Source organism: Mesoplodon mirus, assembly GCF_964341445.2.
Source record: "Mesoplodon mirus genome assembly, chromosome: 8".
NCBI classification, from domain to species: Eukaryota; Metazoa; Chordata; class Mammalia; order Artiodactyla; family Ziphiidae; genus Mesoplodon; species Mesoplodon mirus.
Genome location: NC_138984.1, coordinates 74,325,372 through 74,348,142, shown reverse-complemented (window position 1 = coordinate 74,348,142; position 22,771 = coordinate 74,325,372). Strand labels below are relative to the sequence as shown.

At 38.4% G+C, this 22,771-nt stretch overlaps 1 protein-coding gene across 13 annotated transcripts in view; it reads right to left on the bottom strand.

Annotated features, from left to right (window-relative positions):
- The window catches only part of PKP4 (plakophilin 4), a 249,075-nt gene that overhangs the window by 48,482 nt on the left and 177,822 nt on the right, over positions 1-22,771 (bottom strand). For 8 of the 13 annotated variants that reach the window (XM_082630307.1, XM_082630301.1, XM_082630312.1 and 5 more), the window contains 4 exons: positions 15,869-16,000; positions 15,568-15,758; positions 5,586-6,138; positions 531-719 (listed from right to left, as the gene is read on the bottom strand). In XM_082630307.1, the coding sequence (XP_082486433.1) occupies positions 531-719; positions 5,586-6,138; positions 15,568-15,758; positions 15,869-16,000 (1,065 nt within the window). The remainder of the gene's footprint in view (positions 1-530; positions 720-5,585; positions 6,139-15,567; positions 15,759-15,868; positions 16,001-22,771) is intronic. The other 5 variants (XM_082630308.1, XM_082630311.1, XM_082630302.1 and 2 more) reach the window with 2 other exon arrangements.

The following is a 22,771-nucleotide window of genomic DNA, read 5'->3' as shown; positions in this document are numbered from 1 at the left end:
TCATTGCATTCTGTCCCAGATTGAGTCTACCATAAGGAATATTTATTTCACATTCTATCGCTTAAGAATTCAGAAGAGATTCAGTAACAAAAAAAGAGTAATACCAAATACACTTGGGCTACATACATGCTAAATCAAAGATAAGCCAATAGCTCACGTAGGGATTTTCTCTAAAGACGTGTTCTAGGAAACAAAAATTACAAAGAAATATTCCAAAAAAGGCTTTCCTTTCTATATCTGATATGCTTCCAACCTGAGGAGTCGGATTTATAGCTCAACAAACTTATTTGTGAATTAAAGTATAATCACTGGGTTCACTGATCAGATTGAACGAAGGTAAAAATATATCACTTATAAATAGGTACTAAGTGAACTTCTATTTTACTGTTTATTGATTTGTTTTCACAGCTGCTTATCTGACAACCAAATGGGCAATATGAATTCACTCTAACAGGAAATCCATCTCAATAAAATCCTCTACTCTTGGGCTGGTGAAATTGGGAAAGCAGCTGAACAGAGCTGATGCCCACCCGAACCTGTGCGGTACAGTGCTGTCTGCGATCCTTGGAGCTCCACGGTTCCATGGTTTGGGCTGCGGTAAACTGGGCTGTAATAGGTCCTCCCCTCATAGATAGGAGTGATGTGCAAGTCGGGAGACACAGATGAACGAAGGTCTTGTCCAATCTGGCTGTGCTGACTAGCATAGGAACTCCGTAAGCCTACAGGCAGGAAAATTACATTATTAAAAAACTTGAAAACTGTGGTGAGGTTAAAAGTATAAGTCCTAAACAATAGGACCAAATGCTGAGTCTAAACACCAAACCTAGTGAGTTTTACAAAAGAGGGATGACAGATATGAACAGGATACCATATACATTCTAAAAATAAAACTTTCTCCTCTGGCAGCAGGATAAAAGTAAATTTTCTAAAAAAAAATATAAGAAGTTATTAAATGGTTTGATACTCTGAAATTCATCCCCCAACTGTAAGCTATTTTATGATGGTGACCAAAAAGAGAGCGCCGTCATGTCCCACACCTCTTTAAATCCCAACACTTAAGACGACACCTACATAATAGCGCTTAGAAACAGGCTGATGTTCAAGAACTGTTCTGAACTTTGTCTCAAATCATTCATCCAAGATTTTTATAGAAAAAGGTGAAATTTTATGTTACAAAGTTTAAAATATCATCAACAAACTAATAAGATTTATAAAGTATTATTTTATTATTTGTTATCACAATTAAAAAAACAAAACAAGTGTTTTTCTAGGAATCCAAATACCAGATTCTTGTTTACCTTCTTTCTAGTGTAAAGGAAAAGTACAAAGTTAGTGTATTAAGTCATTTCAAATACTCTCATTCAAATTATTAATAATTAATGCAAATTTCAAACCCAAACATGTTATTTTCTTTAAAAAAGTGAATTGGTATATTCTACATTACGATGCTCAGAAATTTGTGAGCTGTCATCATTCATTAGTAAGTAAAATTTGTCACTTGGTAAGAATACCAACTAAGGTTACATTCCAAATACGAGCAAGAAAAAGCACAAACATATCTGAAGTCAGTCAGCATATATTCGCTTTTAAAAAGACTGCAAATAATCAACACAGTAACTAATTACCAAAAGATACGATCGCTCACATCTTGTTAGCTGAGTTAATCATATGACAACTAAAAGTGAATGGGCCTGAATGTGAGTGATAATTACATGTTGCTTAGTGAGGAGTGGCAAGAAAGTTAATACATAAAAGCTTCTAATATGAACAATTATTACCAACCCCGGACAGCAATGTGACATGGGAAGAAATTAAATGAACAAATGTGGGTTTTGGCTACTGGCTCCTCACTTGCTAAAATGAAGATCACAGTTTTATACAGTCTTATAATTGGGAGCTCATTCAGCCAAATCTTCCCATTTTAAAATTGAGGAAACAGAGCCCAAAAGGAAATGTAGCTCATCCCCTTCAGAGAGCTACTTCCTGGTAGGGCTGAGAGGAAGCCCCCTCCATGATCTGTCATGGCCCTGGACAAAGCTATTTCTCAAGGATCAATGAGACATGGTGTGAGAAACCTTGAACTGGACAGAGCCCTCAACAGACGTAAGGTTAAGGAGGGAGGTTAGCTCACCAGGGGTTCATGGAAGCCCATGTAACTCTAAAGACCATATTATGATTGCTGTTGTAAAGTACTCATCTGAGGATTTCAGCTTTTTATTCACTGGCAGATTTCTCATTCTTAGCACAGTATGAACTCCATTTCTTTATAGAGCCCAAGAGTATCTTGAACAAAAGTTGCAGGCATTAATTTTGTTAATAGTGACGTAAAGTGGGCAGGAAAATGCACCTAGTTCTTGGAAATCTTATCAGGATGAGGCATTATTTTAATATTCAGTAGAGCCCTTGATTTACTGTGAGACTCTGAAGATCACAAACACTTGGGTGGAGGCAAGCTGAGCCCTGGATGCTCCTGAAGTTGGCTAAGCCGCCTTGGCTCACCACCACAGTGATGTGAAAAGAGACCAAAGCATTCTGCCCCGTTCAGAATGTGATATTCTCACTGTGCCAGGATCTAGCTGGAGTCTTCACTGGAATCCATATAATATGAAAACTTTCATAAACATTTACTATTATTTCACAAGAAAGGTAACCAAATGAGCTTGTTACCACTTACAACTATAAAAAGTATCCAATAAACAGCCCCCTGTTACAGGACTATTAGTGAGATGAAATGACTGTATGTGATAGACTATAACAGGAAATAAAAACTTAAGAATTATAGTGAAATAGCAATTTCTTGATATTAGAAGTCTTTGTGAATAACATTATGATGGTAAATATTTTTGTTCACCTACTCATGCATTAAAACAAAAACACACACTACTATAGATTAACATTTAAAAAATTACAAAATTACATAGCCCCTATAGATTAAGTAAAATGATTGTGCAGAAAGGCTATTATAACTTAGTATCTTTTAAACTGAAAGACAAATAATATGCTGCAATTCCACAAATACATACTAGCTTACCTACTTCAATGATATATTCCTTGTGATTTAAAACCTTTATATTTTAAGTCAGTGAAAACAAACATAAATTTATCTTCCAAATATGAATTCTTCTTATTCTCAAAACCTGTCTTGATATGCTATGATTATACTGAAATGAATATTTTCAGGCAGACATATTTTTCTGTTGTAGGAAGTAATTTATATACATCATTTAAATTATGATCACCAAATATCCAAGTGTCTGTATCTATTATAAAATATTGCTTTAGGCTTATCAATTAGCAGGTTATTAAGCCTTTGAAATCAGAAGCATAGTAAATATAACGACAGGCACATCACTTTCTAAAATAAGAAAAAAAAGAGAGGAATTTACAAATTAGGATCCACATGCAGACTAACTGGGCAGGTAGCTAGATGATGGAAACCAAAGCGTCCCTAGAACATTTTAAGAAACCCTTTGCTTCTTTTGAAGACTGTCATATTCTAGGAAAAAAAAAATCCATAATAGGCTATGTATAATTTTTTCCCCCTGAAACATAAAGTCTAACTTCACCTGCATTGTCAGAGAAGCAGGTTTTTTAAACCAAAGATCAGCCCTCCAGGGTTAAACATGGAGACAGTCCTTTATGTGCTCACTTTCTTTCCTGGACTTCCTCTTCACTCTACTGCAAACACAGATTTCTGCACAGCTGTTGTTCACACACACAGGGCAGGGCTGGGGCACAGAAATCCTCAGAACTATTTATCTCTTAAGGTTTCCATCAGAGGCAGAATGTTGTAAATGATTCCACCTCACTCTGCTGCATACTTTTCAGAGGCATGCCAGAAAACATCTAAGCCAAAGACACCCCTCTAATGGCTGAATGAAAAAGAGGCAGTTTCTCCACGAGGAATTTCCTTGAGCTCAAAATCAAGTTCAATATTAATTCTTTGTGCAAGATTCTTCAATTAGAAAATTTCAAAAAGGCTCTACCTTTCCCAGAAGCCATAAGGAAAGGATATTAATCTTACTTCACAAAATATTAAAAACTTCTGTAAATAAGAAATACCAAAAAGAAAGTCAAAAGACAAATTACAAACTGAGAAAAATACTTGAGAAGTATATTACAAGGGGTTAATTTATTCAAGTATAAAAAGCATTTACAAATTAAAAAAATAGACAAAAGACCTGAACTCACGGTTTGCAGAAAAGCAATAAAATGGCTGATAAACATGAAATCATCAACCTCAGTCATTACTCAACACAGGCCACTTAAAACAATGAGGTGCAGCTTTTTAACTGCCAGACTGGCAAAGATGAAACTCTTTGACATCATGCGTGCTACTGAAGGTGTAGGGAACATGCGCTCAAATTACTAGTGTAAACAGAAATCTATAAAACCTTCCTGGGGGCAATTTGACAGTATTTCATTAAGAACATATACACACGTATTTTGATCCAGCAATTCTACCTCAAGAAATGGATCCCATAGTTATCTTAGTACCTAGGTGCAAATATGCAGGAGGAATAATATATATCGCATCATTGTCTCTAACAGCTAAAAATGAGAAAACCTAAATGTCCATTAATAGCAAAGTGATTAAATTATAATACATCTATAAAATAGGGTCCTAGGCATCCCGTGAGAGAATGAAGTAGAACTCTCAGACATATTAAAAAATGAACAAGGTATAGAAGATATATATAATAGAATTCCAACGGCATTAAAAAAAAAAAGAAACACAATGTGTGCACATTTGTATGTAATGTATATACTCATATATGTAATCAAACATTCTGGAAGATACATAAACTGGTGAGTGGGACTGGGTGAGGGTAAAGAGAAGGCTGAGACTTTCACTTCTCAATTCATATTTCCCTGCATAGTTTGAATTTTTTTACCACTATGTACATGTTACTTTTAAAATATAATTTAGAACACTAGTTAAAGATGAATTCATTTTAATCAAAAGAACAAGTCTATACATCATGTAGGATACCCGCCGTGAAAAAACCCTGAAGGAAACAGTTGGACTACCAGTGACCTGGTTGGTGTCTTTCTGATTTAATACAAGTGGCATTTGAAGGTAATTCTTAAGAATTTGTGCTTTCCCACCAGGATGCTAAAAATCAAGGCAGTAAGTGAGGAAATCCATATTCTAGTCTACACTATTAGGGAATTTCTTTAAAAAAAAATTTGAACAGACATTCTGATACCACCTTTTAACATATCTTAGGGTTTTGAGTATGGGTAGGCCTAGCTAGTGAAAACTATTTCACTGTGAAAAACCTCAACAAACAGTTTAGAATTCCAACCAATTCTTCTAAAAGGCAAAAAAGTACCTCTTATATCCTAATATTGTGAGGGATGGGGGAAATGTATTCATTGCAAAAGAGGTCTGGTGATATAAATGTGTATAATTTCATGCATTAAAAATTATAGAGCCTGAAAGACAAGTCAGCCTGAAGTCTGCAGTATAAATTTTAAGATAAAAATGTAAGCTTTTTCCACGTTACATGCTCTGTTTCAGCAATGGTTACATGGAAGACTTTCCCGCTGGGCTTTGTGTAGGGCCGTCCCCTTGTACTCACCTGTCAGGCTGTCTGGCCGAGGTGGAACCATCCTCTCGTAAATGTCATACTGCTGCTGTCCAAATTGTTCCATGTCATGAACAGTCCTTTGCAGTGAAGGTCCCAGATGCTGTGGTACAGCGGTCATCCCTGAGCGTTTGGGGGATAATGACCCCACCTGGCCTTGGGATGGGGAAGCTACTCGAGTCTGTGCATCCGTCAGGGTCAGTGGGGACCCCACTCTGGTGGTCGTTTGGTACTGAGGGGTTGGTCCGTTGGGATTGGAGGTCTGCCGGGAGGTGACCGACCCAATCCGACGTACAGCTGATGGGGAGGTGGGTCTCTGTGCAGAGTACGGAGAGGCTGCCCGCTGAGCAGGTAATGTGGTGGAGGCGTATGCACTGGGGTTCAGTGGTCGGGAGTCGGTTACTGATGGAGAGCCGAATCCACTACCAAGAGAAGTTCTCAGTGACCCCCTTGAAGGAGACACGCCTGTGCTGATAACATAAGAAGGAGACTGTGCTCTAGATGGAACTGAACTAACTCTTCTCATGGCCCGATTGGCTACTGATGGCTGATGAAAGGGGGAGAAAAGAGAATGGTTTATCCAGGGTTGTGTGTCCATTGTCATTACAGCAAAAAATGTACATAGCTCACTACAGAATGTGAATTCACTATTTATTTTAGGCATCTAAGTTTCTTTTCCTTTTTTTGCTGTAGAGCTGGATCTTAATTTTTCCTTATTCTGTTTTTCTTGTTCTACTTTTTTTTTTTTTTCTTGGTGGTGGTTTAATCTCCAGCTTTCCCCTTCAGAATACTAAAACCAACCAGTAAGGAGAGATCGAAAGACATTTAATATTCTTTCTTCTTTTGTCTTTACATTATTTTACCCTCTGCCTACACATTTTCCACAACACATAATATGCTGTATTGCAAGTGTGAAGGGTCACTGGAGCAGTGTACTTATTTTGTACCCTGCGAGTCAAAGTTTGGCTAAGGTAACCCATTTGTGTAAAACAAAAACAAAACAAAACAAAACTTTTTCAATATGTTAATCTAGATAAAGCTAGAGCAGTATCTATAACTGCCTTTGTAACTGTCTTTATGGGTTGGCCCCAGTAACAAAAGGAAGGTTCTTTCAAGGTGGAATAATTGAACGTTTGGATAGGGCCTGTGCTCTCAGCTCTCCTCTGTGAGTACTGTATTAGTGCTTTAGCCAAATCTATCTTTTCTTTTAGCTTAAGTGTGGCTGCTAGTGATTTCAGCCATTTCTTTCTGCCTCCTTCGATTTATAAGCTCTTGTCTTAAGCTGGTGGATCAAAAGAGATGCAAATAAAAGTACCCTCAATCTGTTCCAGCAGGAGGAATGCTCAAAATCTCTGGAGTTCTGGCCAGCTGCAAATGACCAGACGGGGAAATGAAGAACATTTCTGCCATGGCTAGTCCTTCTATGAATCCATAGACTTCTGCAAACACTGAGTCTCAGATCCCTTTCTTGATGCGGGACAACAATGAAGAAGAATGGTGGCTGGACTGGGGCAGTGGGTTATAAGCTCAGGACCAAGCTTTTTCTGTATCTCTTAGTGACTACTAGAGTACAGTTGTCATCAACCCCCTTTCACTTTTAGTTGGGGCAATAAAGGAAGAAAAAGGGATGAGTCACAGACTTTGTATACTCTTAGATGCCATAAGAAGAAACATGTTTTGTCTCCATGTGTTATAAGCAGTTGGCTGGCTGAAACACCTGCTCTGAGACCACTTGGGTGCTCAAACTCAACAATTCTGGGAAGGCAATAGCCATGGAAAGGAGAAGATCTGGGGAGGGAAGGGGACTGAAAATAAAGAATAAGGCAAGAAAGAGGGAGTTTAAAAATTAGTAGGCAGGAGAACACACAGCATGCCTCAGGCTGTCGCAACATCATGCCGGCCTCTGCCAACGCAGGCTCGCCCTGCATGCCAATTATAACTACCGTACCTCTCCATCCCCCCGCATGAGTGAGCCAGAGCTCCCTAATCAGCCGCTGCTTTAACCCTGTTCTGTCTGGGCGGGAACAGAAGCCTGAGGGTGACCTACACGCAGAGATGGGGCCAAAACCAGAGCTGAAACCCAGGAGCTGTGCGAACAAAGAGGAGAAAGGGAAATTTCTCTGTGCAGCCTCAGGAGCAGTGGATAAACTCCCCACAATCAACTTGAGGTATCCTGCATCTGTGGAATACCTGAATAGACAATGAGTCAACCCAAAACTGAGGTGGTAGACTTTGGGTGCAACTGTAGACTTGGGGTTTGCTGTCTGCGACTGACTTGTTTCTGATTTTTATGCTTATCTTAGTATAGTTTTTAGTGCTTGTTATCATTGGTGGATTTGTTTATTGGTTTGATTGCTCTCTCCGTTTTTTTAAAATTACTTTCTTATTTTTTTACTTTGAATTATTTTCTATTATTTTATTTTATTAATTATTATTATTTTTTATTTTTTTCTCCCTTTTCTTCTGAGCCATGTGGCTGACAGGGTGTTGGTGCTCCGGCCTGGTGTCAGGCCTGAGCCTCTGAGGTGGGAGAGCAAAGTTCAGGACACTGGTCCACCAGAGACCTCCTGGCCCCACATAATATCAATCAGCAAGAGCTCTCCCAGAGATAACAGTCTCAATGCTAAGACCCAGCTCCACCCAATGGAGAGCAAGCTCCAGTGCAGTATGCCCCATGCCAAACAACTAACAAGACAGGAACACAACCCCACCCATTAGCAGAGAGGCCACCTAAAATCATACTAAGTTCACAGACACCCCAAAACACACCATTGGACGTGGCCTGCCCACCAGAAAGACAAGATCCAGCCCCACCCACCAGAACACAGGCACCAGTCCCCTCCACCAGGAAGCCTACACAACCCACTGAACCAACCTCACCTACTGGGGGCAGACACCAAAAACAACGGGAACTATGAACCTGCAGCCAGTGAAAAGGTGACCCCAAACACAGTAAGTTAAGCAAAATGAGAAGACAGAGAAATATGCAGGAGATGAATGAGTAAGGTAAAAACCAAACAGACCAAATAAATGAAGAGAAAATAGGCAGTCTACCTGAAAAAGAATTCAGAGTAATGATAGTAAAGATGACCCAAAATCTTGGAAACAGAATGGAGAAAATACAAGAAACGTTTAACAAGGACCTAGAAGAACTAAAGAGCAAACAAACAATGATGAACAACACAATAAATGAAATTAAAAATTCTCTAGAAGGAATCAATAGGAGAATAACTGAGGCAGAAGAATGGATAAGTGACCTGGAAGATAAAATAGTGGAAATAACTGCTGCAGAGCAGAATAAAGAAAAAAGAATGAAAAGAATTGAGGACAGTCTCAGAGACCTCTGGGACAACATTTAACACACCAACATTCGAATTATAGGGGTCTCAGGAGGAGAAGAGAAAAAGAAAGGGTCTGAGAAAATATTTGAAGAGCTTAAAGTTGAAAACGTCCCTAACATGGGAAAGGAAATAGTCAATCAAGTCCAGGAAGCGCAGGGAGTCCCACACAAGATAAATCCAAGGAGAAACAGACTGAGACACATAAAAATAAAACTATCAAAAATTAAATGCAAAGAAAAAATATTAAAAGCAGCAGGGGAAAAGCAACAAATAACATACAAAGGAATCCCCATAAGATTAACAGCTGATCTTTCAGTAGAAACTCTCCAAGCCAGAAGGGAGCAGCAGGACATATTGAAAGTGATGAAAGGGAAAAACCTACAACCAAGATTACTCTACCCAGTAACGAACTCATTCAGATTCGACCGAGAAATTAAAACCTTTACAGACAAGCAAAAGCTAAGAGAATTCAGCACCACCAAACCAGCTTTACAACAAATGCTAAGGGAGCTTCTCTAGGCAGGAAATACAAGAGAAAGAAAAGACCTATAATAGCAAACCAAAAACAATTAAAAAGTGGTAATAGGAGCATACATATTGATAATTACCTTAAATGTAAATGGATTAAATGCTCCAAACAAAAGACACAGACTGGCTGAATGGGTACAAATACAAGACCCGTATATATGCTGTCTACAACAGACCCACTTCAGACCTAGGGACACATACAGACTGAAAGTGAGGGGATGGAAAAAGATATTCCATGCAAATGGAAATCAAAAGAAAGCTGGAGTAGCAATACTCATATCAGACAAAATAGACTTTAATATAAACATTATTACAAGAGACAAAGAAGGACACTATATAATGATCAAGGGATCAATCCAAGAAGATATAACAATTGTAAATATTTATGCACCCAAAATAGGAGTACCTCAATACATAAGGCAACTGTTAACAGCCATAAAAGGGGAAATCGACAGAAACACAATAGTAGTAGGGGACTTTAACACCCCACTTTCACCAAAGGACAGAACATCCAAAATGAAATTAAATAAGGAAACACAAGCTTTAAATGACACATTAAACAAGATGGACTTAATTGATATTTATAGGACATTCCGTCCAAAAACAATAGAATACACTTTCTTCTCAAGTGCTCATGGGACGTTCTCCAGGATAGATCATATCTTGGGTCACACATCAAGCCTTGGTAAATTTAAGAAAATTAAAGTCATATTGAGTATGTTTTCTGACCACAGTGCTATGAGACTAGATATCAATCACAGGAAAAAAACTGTAAAAAATACAGACACATGGAGGCTAAACACTATGCTACTAAATAACTAAGAGGTCACTGAAGAAATCAAAGAGGAAATCAAAAAGTACCTAGAGACAAATGACAATGAAAATATGACAACCCAATACCTATGGGATGAAGCAAATGCATTTCTAAGAGGCAAGTTTATAGCAATACAATCCTACCTCAAGAAACAAGAAAAATCTCAAATAAACAACTTAACCTTACACCTAAAGCAATTAGAGAAAGAAGAACAACAACAAAAAAACCCCCCAAAGTTAGCAGAATGAAAGAAATCATAAAGATCAGATCAGAAATAAATGAAAAAGAAATGAAGGACACAATAGCAAAGATCAATAAAACTAAAAGCTGGTTCCTTGAAAAGATAAACCATTAGCCAGACTCATCAAGAAAAAAAGGGAGAAGTCTCAACTCAACAGAATTAGAAATGAAAAAGGAGAAGTAACAACTGACACTGCAGAAATACAAAGGATCATGAGAGATTACTACAAGCAACTATGTGCCAATAAAATGGACAACCTGGAAGAAATGGACAAATTCTTAGAAAAGCACAACCTTCTGAGACTGAACCAGGAAGAAATAGAAAATATGAACAGACCAATCACAAGCACTGAATTGAAACTGTGATTAAAAATCTTCCAACAGGGCCTCCCTGGTGGCGCAGTGGTTGAGAGTCCGCCTGCCGATGCAGGGGATGCGGGTTCGTGCCCCGGTCTGGGAGGATCCCATGTGCCGCGGAGCGGCTGGGCCCGTGAGCCATGGCCGCTGGGCCTGCGCGTCCGGAGCCTGTGCTCCGCGGCGGGAGAGGCCACGGCAGTGAGAGGCCCGCGTACGAGAAAAAAAAAAAAAAAAAAAAAAAAAAAAAAAAAAAAAAAAATCTTCCAACAAACAAAAGCCCAGGACCAGATAGCTTCACAGGTGAATGCTACCAAACATTTAGAGAAGGGCTAGCACCTACCCTTCTCAAACTCTTCCAAAATATAGCAGAGGGGGGAACACTCCCAAACTCATTCTACGAGGCCATCATCACCCTGATACCAAAACCAGACAAAGACATCACAAAAAAAGAGAACTACAGACCAATATCACTGATGAACCTAGACGCAAAAATCCTCAACAAAAATACTAACAAACAGAATCCAACAGCACATTAAAAGGATCATACACCATGATCAAGTGGGGTTTATCCTAGAAATGCAAGAATTCTTCAATATATGCAAATCAATCAATGTGATACACCATATTAACAAACTGCAGGATAAAAATCATATGATAATCTCAATAGATGCTGAAAAAGCTTTTGACAAAATTCAACACTCATTTAGGATAAAAACCCTCCAGAAAGTAGGCATAGAGGGAACTTACCTCAACAAATAAAGGCCATATATGACAAACCCACAGCCAACATCATCCTCAATGGTGAAAAACTGAAACCATTTCCTCTAAAATCAGGAACAAGACAAGGATGCCACTCTCACCAATATTATTCAACATAGTTTAGGAAGTTTTAGCCACAGCAATCAGAGAAGGAAAGGAAATAAAAGGAACCCAAATCGGAAAAGAAGAAGTAAAGCTGTCACTGTTTGCAGATGACATGGTACTATACATACAGAATCCTAAAGATGCTACCAGAAAACTACTAGAGATAATCAATGAATGTGGTAAAGTAGTGGGATACAAAATTAATGTACAGAAATCTCATGCATTCTTATACACCAGTGATGAAAAATATGAAAGAGAAATTAAGGAAACACTCCCATTTACCACTGCAAGGAAAAGAATAAAACACCTAGGAATAAACATACCTAAGGAGACAAAAGATTGCGGGCTAATCGGCGGCGTTTGCGGAGGCTTGTGTTTAGGGTGTCTGTGCTAGTTGCTGCTTTTGGTGCGAAAAATGCCGGGTCTGGTGGCCGCAAGCCCTGCCCCATCTGAGTCGCAGGAGAAGAAGCCTCTGAAGCCATGCTGTGCCTGCCCAGAGACCAAGAAGGTGCACGATGCGTGCACCATTGAGAAAGGAGAAGAGAACTGTGGGCACCTAATTGAGGCCCACAAGGAATGCAAAAGTTTTCTGTATGCAGAAAACTATAAGACACTGATGAAAGAAATTAAGGATGATACAAACAGATGGAGAGATATACCATGTTCTTGGACTGGAAGAATCAACATTGTGAAAATGACGATACTACGCAAGGCAATCTACAGATTCAGTGCGATCCCTATCAAACTACCAATGGCATTTTTCACAGAACTAGAACAAAAAAGTTCACAATTTGTATGGAAACACAAAAGACCCCGAATAGCCAAAGCAATCTTGAGAAAGAAAAACGGAGCTGGAGGAATCAGGCTCCCTGACTTCAGTCTATACTACAAAGCAACAGTAATCAAGCCAGTATGGTACTGGCCCAAAAACAGAAATACAGATAAATGGAACAGGATAGAAAGCCCAGAGATAAATCCATGCACATATGGTCACCGTATCTTTGATAAAGGAGGCAAGAATATAAAATGGAGAAAAGAAAGCCTCGTCAATAAGTGGTGCTGGGAAAACTGGACAGCTACATGTAAAAGAATGAAATTAGCACCCTCCCTAACACCATATACAAAAATAAACTCAAAATGGATTAAAGACCTAAATGTAAGGCCAGACACTATCAAACTCTTAGAGGAAAACATAGGCAGCAGACTCTTTGACATAAGTCACAGCAAGATCCTTTTTGACCCACCTCCTAGAGAAATGGAAATAAAAACAAAAATAAACAAATGGGACCTAATGAAACTTCACAGCTCTTGCACAGCAAAGGAAACTGTAAACAAGACCAAAAGACAACCCTCAGAATGGGAGAAAATATTTGCAAATGAAGCAACTGACAAAGGATTAATCACCAAAATATACAAGCAGCTCATGCAGCTCAATATCAAAAAAACAAACAACCCAATCCAAAAATGGGCAGAAGACCTAAATAGACATTTCTCCAAAGAAGATATGCAGATTGCCAACAAACCCATGAAAGGATACTCAACATCACTAATCATTAGAGAAATGCAAATCAAAACTACAATAAGGTATCACCTCACACCGACCAGAATGGCCATCATCAAAAAATCTACAAGCAATAAATGCTGGAGAGGGTGTGGAGAAAAGGGAACCCTCCTGCACTGTTGGTGGGAATGTCAATTGATACAGCCACTATGGAGAACAGTATGGAGGTCCCTTAAAAAACTAAAAATAGAACTACCATACGACCCAGGAATACCACTACTGGGCATATACCCTGAGAAAACAGTAATTCAAAAAGAGTTATGTACCACAATGTTCATTGCAGCTCTATTTACAATAGCCAGGACATGGAAGCAACCTAAGTGTCCTCTGACAGATGAATGGATAAAGAAGATGTGGCACATATATACAAGGGAATATTACTCATCCATATAAAGAAACGAAATTGTGTTATTTGTAGTGAGATGGAGGGACCTAGAGTCTGTCATAGAGAGTGAAGTAAGTCAGAAAGAGAAAAAAAAATACCGTATGCTAACACATATACATGGAATCTAAAAAAACAAGGTTCCAGTGAACATAGGAGCGGGACAGGAATAAAGACACAGAAGTAGAGAATGGACTTGAGGACATGGGGAGGGGGAAGGGTAAGCTGGGATGAAGTGAGAGAGTGGTATGGACATATATACACTACCAAATATAAAATAGATAGCTAGTGGGAAGCAGTCACATAGCACAGGGAGATCAACTCGGTGCTTTGTGACCACCTAGAGGGGTGGGATGAGGAGGGTGGGAGGGAGATGCAAGAGGGAGGGGATATGCGGATATGTGTATTCATATAGCTGATTCACTTTGTTATACAGCAGAAACTAACACAACATTGTGAAGCAATTATACTCCAAAAAAGATGTTAAAAAAGAAAAAACAAAACAAAACAAAAAAATTTGTAGGCAGTTGGAAAATTAAAATCTGTATTTGGGGTTTACTAATAGTGCTAAAGATAATTTTAAAAATCCCACATATAAGCTGTTTACTATCAAAATGGGATAACACTTGGCCCTGATATCTAGAAACTGTGTTCCCCAGAATACATGCAAGTTCAGTTTTAAAGACCGTCTTGCAATCTCCAGGAACAAAATTAACTTACCGTAAGTTTAAAAAAATAAATAAATTAATTAAAAAAGTATCATGGCCACTCTTAGGGGCAAAATAGACAATCTGTGTAATTAATTGTTATTCATAAGTTTGACTTTAGACCTGCCAACATAGAAATTCACCTAAGCAGATGAACTCCTGTAAGCATGTAGTCCAAAGTTTCCCAGAGTGTTTCATCAGAGCATCCCTAACAGCAGAGGAGTAAATGTATCATCTGAGGAATGGAGCTGGTGGGGGAGGAGTCTGCAGCTGGAAGTAGTGTGCCATGGGCACAAGACTTCCTGTCTTACCTTAAAAATTCACGCACCATATTTGTGTTTGTTTTAATACAGAAATGATTCTTAATACTTAAAAGTTTCCCTTAAATTGTTGAGCCAAAGTTGTTTTGTGTTTCTCCTTTGGCATTGTGAATGTTGGCTCACTGCTGTGTGTACCTTCAGGGCTTCCTGTATTGCATTAAGAGAAGCTTAGGGTTTGCCTGACCTGTTTGATCATCTTGCCATTTTTCAGCTCCAGAGGAATCACAGGGGTACTTGGACAGAGAGATCCTCACTAGGTATTGCCACTCGGGACTCCTATTACTTTTATTAATTTTGGCATATGCTGGTGGACTGAGGTGAATAAAGTGGCAGTCAGTGAGGAGTTAAGGAGTTTTTATAAATACATATGTATTATTATTTTTGACTATCAAGTCAGAAAACCTTAACAGAATAGTTATGCTTCTATACAGTAGCTCTCTATAGGCAGGAATATCTATATTCTAGCAAGCAAAAATATACATTTTCAGAGAACAATTCCAATGATGAAGGCAAAAACTTTGGTTAGAATGGGCCAGTCCCATTTTGTGCAGGTGTGGGAATAGTGCTTTGCCCTCTAGAACTCTTTACAGCATATTTTAGGTCTAGTATTTTTAGGAACTCATAACCCCTCAGGGACTAGAACATTCCACCCAATCCTCTCACACTCTCCGTGGACTATTCCCCTCATGCCAAACTTGCTGCTTACAGAAAAATTACTCTCCAATGTCTAGAATTTATCAGAATTCATTAATAGGAACTAATGCAGTTTTAGATTTCAAGCCTAAAATTTCATTAACATCATGGACTCATAGTGTAAAATGAGTCCATTTTTAAAAAAAGGATCAAGATGTATTTGGCTTACCTGAACCAGTGTTTGTCCTTCAGCTCTTGAATTCCTCACCAGGTGGTTATTAGTTGATCCTATGAATGAATGTTGTGGCCTATTATCTGCCTTACTCAAGTTCTGGCTGTTGTGGAAACTCCCTGCTTCCTGGTATCCACTGTCGGAATAAGAATTCATTTGTGTTGAACTTCTTGAGTTACCCAATGATCCTGAAGGAATGAAACCAGCAGAATATATCTTCATTTTACACTTCTGATGCTCATTTTCAACATGGAAATATTAAAAGCAAATCTAATACTTAAAAGATAATACAACAGACCCTCACTTTCATGGAGAGACGTCTGTTCTGGTGAGTAGAGGGTTCCTTGTTCTGGCTCTGTCCTGATGAGATAGTTATTGGGATGGACAGCGTCAGAAGCTCTAGGTTTGTTTACACCAGTATTTGGCACATCTGGAAGAAGAAAAGTTTAATCAGCTAAACTCAATGAAAATAATACATAAAAACTTGCTAAAAAAAGGGTTCAGATATTTGTCAGTAATGTCTTATAATCTGAATACAAGACTATTAACTCAAGACTTCATACAAGTTAATACAAGACTATTTTCACCTTAAATTGCACAGTCATTTTGACTCTTTTCTATATGAAAGTGTTCCATATACTCAGTTTATTAATATGTTTTGCTAAATTTCATGAATGTTTTTCATCCTGATTACCAGCGACAAATTAAGTTACATACTACATTAAATTAAAATCTGAAAACTGACCTTGTTACCCCTTGGAAAACTCACCTCTCAGGGTGAGTTCCTCCAAGAGGATTAACAGATGGAGTGAGAAGGGTGACTATGTAAAAAAAGATCCTCCATATCTCAAAGTATTGAAATGAAAACATGCATGATGTTCACATTATTGAGCTTGGTGATGAAACCTCTGAAGGCAGGGCTAGCTTTTTATGTCATATTTCATATCATCTAAAATCAAAGGAACTCTGTGCAGAGTTTTCAGAATTGCCAACAATGGAAATTTAAATTTCTTATCCATTTGCTTATTTTATTCTTTTAGTCTTTACCAAATGAATATAGACAAATCTAACCTCATTATTTTCTTTACTCAAATCTGTCTCGCCCATTATCTTGTTTTATTTTCAACTGTATCATTTTGCCATCTTGAACTTAAAAAAAAAAAACAGAACAATTTATCTTCTTCCCGATTCCAACCTCTTTTTTATGCTGTAAATTTAGGTGGTGTAGCTTATACTGCCTTTTCCCAATTCTAATCAAATATGTTCTCTTTCCTCTAGGTTCTTCAAAATATATTTGCCCATATTCTGATTATCTTCATGACACGTCTTTCCTTCCTCAAGTTTAACCCTCATGTTGCTAACAAACATTTTTTTTCAGGAATGCCACTTCACTCTCACTTTACAGATTTAAATTGAATCGGTATCACATTCTGAGTTTAACACAGAATCCTAAGGATTGAAATTAGTCTTTCCTTTCTGACTTTCTTTAACTATTTATTAAGGCCCTACTATATGCTAGGCTCTAAGCATGCAGCTGAGAAAAGATACAGTGTTTGTGTGTCGCCGTGCATGCACATGTTTGTGTTACTGTTGGGGGAAAGGAGCTTAGGAAAAATTTCCTAAAGGAAGTAATATCTAAGCAGTATCCATTTACCACAGGAGGCCAGTTTGCCCTTTCTTTATAGCACTTATCACCATCTCTCTCCACTAGACTATAAGCTCAAAGCAGGCAGGGACTTTTGTCTGCTTTGTTTACTGTTGTATCCTCAGTGCCTAGGATAGGTGCATAGCACTCAGTAGGTGCTCAGTAAATATTTATTGAACAAACAAATTCCCAGTAAGAATAGCAGCTTCTCTTTATTGAGCACTGATTCATGCCTGGCATTGGGCTGTGGGCTTTACTTTATTGTGTTCAATAAGGTTTGTCTATAAAAAGCAAAGTAAAACTTTTAGGCATTGCTGATCAAGCTAGTTTGGAAAGTGAATATAGGGTTTACAGGAGAACTGGGATGCCACATTCTAAACCTTTAACTTGATGTCAGATTCAATCCAAGGTTTTGTTTCCTAGCCTCCAGAAAGATTTGCTGACATTCTTAATATAGGTTTTTGATGAACCTGTCTCTAGGTTTATCATTTGACATTACACTTCTAGGTAGCAGAGCTCTGTGACAGTTCTGAATTCTTAAGTTTGGAATTTCAATACAGATTTCAGATTGTATGTGGATTCCCTGGTACACACTGAAACATGATCTAAGTCTCTATCAGGCTGATAATACTGGAGAGTAATCTGCTTCATTTGTAAGTCTTCTGTCTTTCCACAGTTCTAAACATTCTTACACAGCAATTCTTGAAGGAGTTTTATTAGGGACTAAGTAAAATACATAGTTTGCTAGGTTATAGAGTTTTACAGGGAATGGAATGCTTCAGAGAACCTAAACAAGAGAGGACCTGAAATCAGAGCTAGGTAGTAATCCACTTTTATTTCATCCCGGAATGGAACACTGGAAAATCACACAGGAAATGGCAACAAACTATAGACATGGAAGTACCAATCTGGCAGTTTCAAGAATTGGCATAATGGGGAAATGTGCCACTTTTAAAAAGAAAAAGACGTTTAGATAGTTCCTAGCTTCAGCTTTAGTACAAGATAAAACCTGGGATACCATTACATCAAAGCTCTTGGCTTGGAAACACTAGGTGGCATGCAGTGTCAGAATCTGAAAAATTATCACCATGGAAACCAAAACCATTAGAGTTCTGTGTATGCCTCTCTTTTTAACCATTAGGAGATATTATTTAAATAAAAGAAAAAGAGACATACTAAAAATCTATACTCCAGCAATTTTGTCTCTTTATCCAATGGAACATTTTCTCACAAACCAGGTGACAAGCAATTGTGCTCATTTATACTCTTTTCTAAGAGAAGCTATTTAAAATAATCTTGATGGGATCAAGATGGCAGAGTAGGAGGATCCTGAGCTCACTTCCTCCTACGGATACACAAAACTGCAACTATGGATAGAACAACCATGTCTGAGAACGACCTGAAGACTAGCAGAACAGATTTTCTACAACTGAGGATATAAAGAAAAGTCCACATTGAGATGGGTAGGAGGGGAAGATACACGGTCTACTCAGAACGCACGCATACAGTGCAGCAACCCACAAACGGGAGAGATATTACAACCGTGGAGGACCCCTGAGGAGTGAGGGACCCAAGTCCCACGTCACACTCCCCAGACCAGGGACAAGGAAGACAAGCCCCCATAACGTCTGGCTTTGAAAACCAGCAAGGCTTAAGTCTGGAAGAGCCAGAGGGCTGTGGGAAACCAAGACTCTGCCCATAAAGAGCTCACACACAAATTCACCTCCTCCAGGTACCAGGGCAGAAGCAACAGCTTGAAAAGCATCAAGGTCATATGAGAAGGAGATTCACTGACTAATTTGCAGGTAAGTGCCAGACGGCAGGTATCTGGTGGAACTTTCTTTGGGAATGGAAACACTGTCAGATGCCATTTTTTTCTTTTCACTTTCCTTCCCCCTGGGTGACCTGTTGCTGGCAGCTGCCATTTCTGTTTCTCTTTTTTCAACCTAACTAACACTGTGCACCTTCCCCAGGTGTTCCTGAGGACCAGTCCTGCACAACCCGCCTGCCCCAGCGGGCCCCTTTAAAGTGGTTCTCACTCTGCCCCAGCCAGTGGGTAGCCCCAGCCAGCACTGGCACCCCTCCAAAGTGGCTCTCACTCCAGGGAGCTAGCTCAGCATATCAGCATGTCTGCAACGGTTCCGGCTGGCCTTGCAGCCAGTTGAGCTGGCGACCAGCCCCACACATCAGTGTGCCTGCAGCAGTTGAGGAAAAACCTATCAGCTGTTGGACCAAGGGGTGAGCCCAGCCTACCAGAGTGCCTGTAGCAATAGTGGTCTAACCACAACAAGAGGGCACACACGGGGTAGCCCTGGATATCCTGGCTCTTGTGACCAGGAGGAATTGTGATACCGGACCTCACAGGGGACTTTCTATATAAGACCACCTTTTCAGAACCAGGAGAAATAGATGATATGCCTAATGCATAGAAACAAACACAGAGAGTTAGACAAATGAGGAGACAAAGGAATAGCTTTCAAATGAAAAAAACAAGACAAAAACTCAGAAAAAGAACTAAACAAAATGGAGATAAACAATTTACCAAGTAGAGTTCAAAATAATGGTCATAAAGATGCTCACCAAACTAGGATGAAGAATGGATGAACTCAGGGAGAACTTCATAAAAGAGAGAGAAAATATAAAAAAGAACTAATCAGAATTGAAGAATAAAATAATTGAAGTAAAAAACACACTAGAGGAAATCAACAGCAGATTAGAGGATGCAGAATAACATATCAATGATATGGAAGACAGAATGGTGAAAATCACTGAATAAGAAGAGCAAAAAGAAAAAGAATTTAAAAAATGAGGATCGTTTAAGGGACTACTGCAACAACATCAACTATCTAACATTCACATTACAGGGTCTGTAGAAGGAGAAGAGAGAGAGAAAAGGACAGAAAATCCATCTGAAGAAATAATGGCTGAAACTTCCCTAACCTGGGGAAGAAAACAGATATCCAGGTGCAGGAAGCACAAAGTCCCAAATAAGATGAACTCAAAGAGATCCACACCAAGACATAATTAAATGGCAATAGTTAAAGATAAAGATAGAAAAACAAAAAGTCACATACAAGGGTTAATATGCCATAAGGCAATTGGCCGATTTTTCAGCAGAAACTTTACAGGCCGTAAAGGAGTGGCATGATATAGTCAAAGTAATGAAAGGAAAAACTTACGACCAAGAATACCCTACCTGGCAAGATTATCATTCAGAATTGAGAGATAAAGAGTTTTCCAAATAAAAGCTAAAGAAGTTCATCATCACTAAACTGGTCTTAAGAAAATGTTAAAAGGACTTTTTTAAATGGAAAAGAAAAGGCTATAACTAGAAACAAACAAACAACAAAATGGTGAAAGAAAAAAATAGCACTGGTTAAGGGAAACGTATAGTAAAAGTAGTGGATCAACCACCTAAAAAGTCAGTATGAAGGTTAAAGGACAAAAGTAGTAAAATCATCTATATCTAAAATAATGAGTTAAGTGATACACAAAATAAAAATAAAATATGACCTCAAAAACATAAAATGTTCAGGGAGGGGAGTAAAAAAAGTGGTGCTTTTAGAAAGTTCACAAACTTAAGTGACCATCAACTTAAAATAGACTGCTATATTCATAGGCTGTTATATATAAAACTCATGGGAACCACAAACCGAAAACCTGTAACAGATACACAAAAAATAAAGAGAAAGAAATATAAACATTACACTAAAGAAAGCCATCAAATCACAAGGGAAGAGAACAAGAGAAGGAAGGAACAGAGAAGAACTATAAAAACAGCCAGAAAACAATTAACAAAATGGCCATAAGTATGTACCTATCAATAATTACTTTTAATGGAAATAGACAACATGCTCCAATCAAAAGACATAGGGTGGCAGAATGGATTAAAAAATAAGACCCATACATATGCTGCCTACAAGAGACTCATTTCAGATCCAAACACACAAATGAAGGGATGGAAAAAGATGTTCCATGCAAACAGAAATGAAAAGAAAGCTGGGGTAGCAATACTTCTATCAGGCAAAATAAAATTTAAAATACAGACTGTAACAAGAGACAAAGAAGGGCATTACATAATGATAATGGGATCAATCCAACAAAAGGACATAACTTGTAAACAGCTATGCACCCAACACAGGAGCACCTAAATACATAAAGGGAAATACTGACAGCAACGCGATAATAGGGGACTTTAACACCCCACTTACATCAATGGACAGATCAACCAGACAGTCAATAAGGGAACATTGACTTTAAACAACACATTAGACCAAATAGACTTAATGTGTATACACACACACACACACACACACACACACACACACACACAGAAAATTCCACCACCTGAAAATAGCAAAATACACATTCTTTTCTAAGGCACATGGAACATTCTCCAGGATGGATCACATGTTAGGCCACAAAACAAGTCTCGATAAATTTATGAAGACTGAAATCACATCAAGCATGTTTTCTGACCATAATAGTATGAAACTAGAAATCAATAATGAGAAGAAAACTGACAAAACCACAAACACCTGAAGGCCAAACAACATGCAACTAAACAACCAATGGGTCAATGACGGAATCAAGAAGAAATAAAAAAATACTTTGAGACAAAGTGGAAATACAATATTTCAAAATCTATGAGACTAGGCAAAATCAATTTTAAAAGGGAAGTTTATAGTGATACAGGACTACCTCAGGAAACAAGAAAATTCTGAAACAAATAATCTAACTTTACACCTAAAGGAACTGGAAAAAGAACAAAGCCCAAAGTTAGCAGAAAGAAGGAAGTAATAAAGATTGGAGCAGAAATAACTAAAATAGACACTAAAAAAACAATAGAGGGCTTCCCTGGTGGCACAGTGGTTGAGAGTTCACCTGCTGATGCAGGGGACACGGGTTCGTGCCCCGGTCTGGGAAGATCCCACATGTCGCGGAGCGGCTAGGCCCGTGAGCCATGGCCGCTGAGCCTGCACGTCCGGAGCCTGTGCTCTGCAACGGGAGAGGCCACAGCAGTGAGAGGCCCGCGTACCGAAAAAAAAAAACAAAAAACAAAAAACAAAAAAACAATAGAAAAGATCAATGAAACTAAAAGCTGATTCTCTGAAAAGATAAACAAAATTGATAAACCTTTGGCTACACTCATTAAGAAAAACAGAGAGGGGACTCAAATAAATAAAATCAGAAATGAAGCAGGAGAAGTTACAACTGATACCACGGAGGATTGTAAGAGATTACTTCAAAAAATTATACACCAAAAAATCAGATAACCTAGAAGAAATGGATAAATTCCTAGAAACACAAAAATCTTTCAAGACTGAATCAGGAAGAAACAGAAAATCTGAGCAGACTGATTGCTAGTAATGAAATTAAATCAGTAATCAAAAAACTCCCAACAGACAAACGCCCAGGCCCAGACTGGCTACACAGGTGAATTCTACCAAACAAACAAACAAAAGAAAAGTTAAGACCTATCCTTCTCAAACAAAACCAAAAAACCCCATGCTTATATGATCAATTAATTTACTACAAAGAAGCCAAGAATATGCA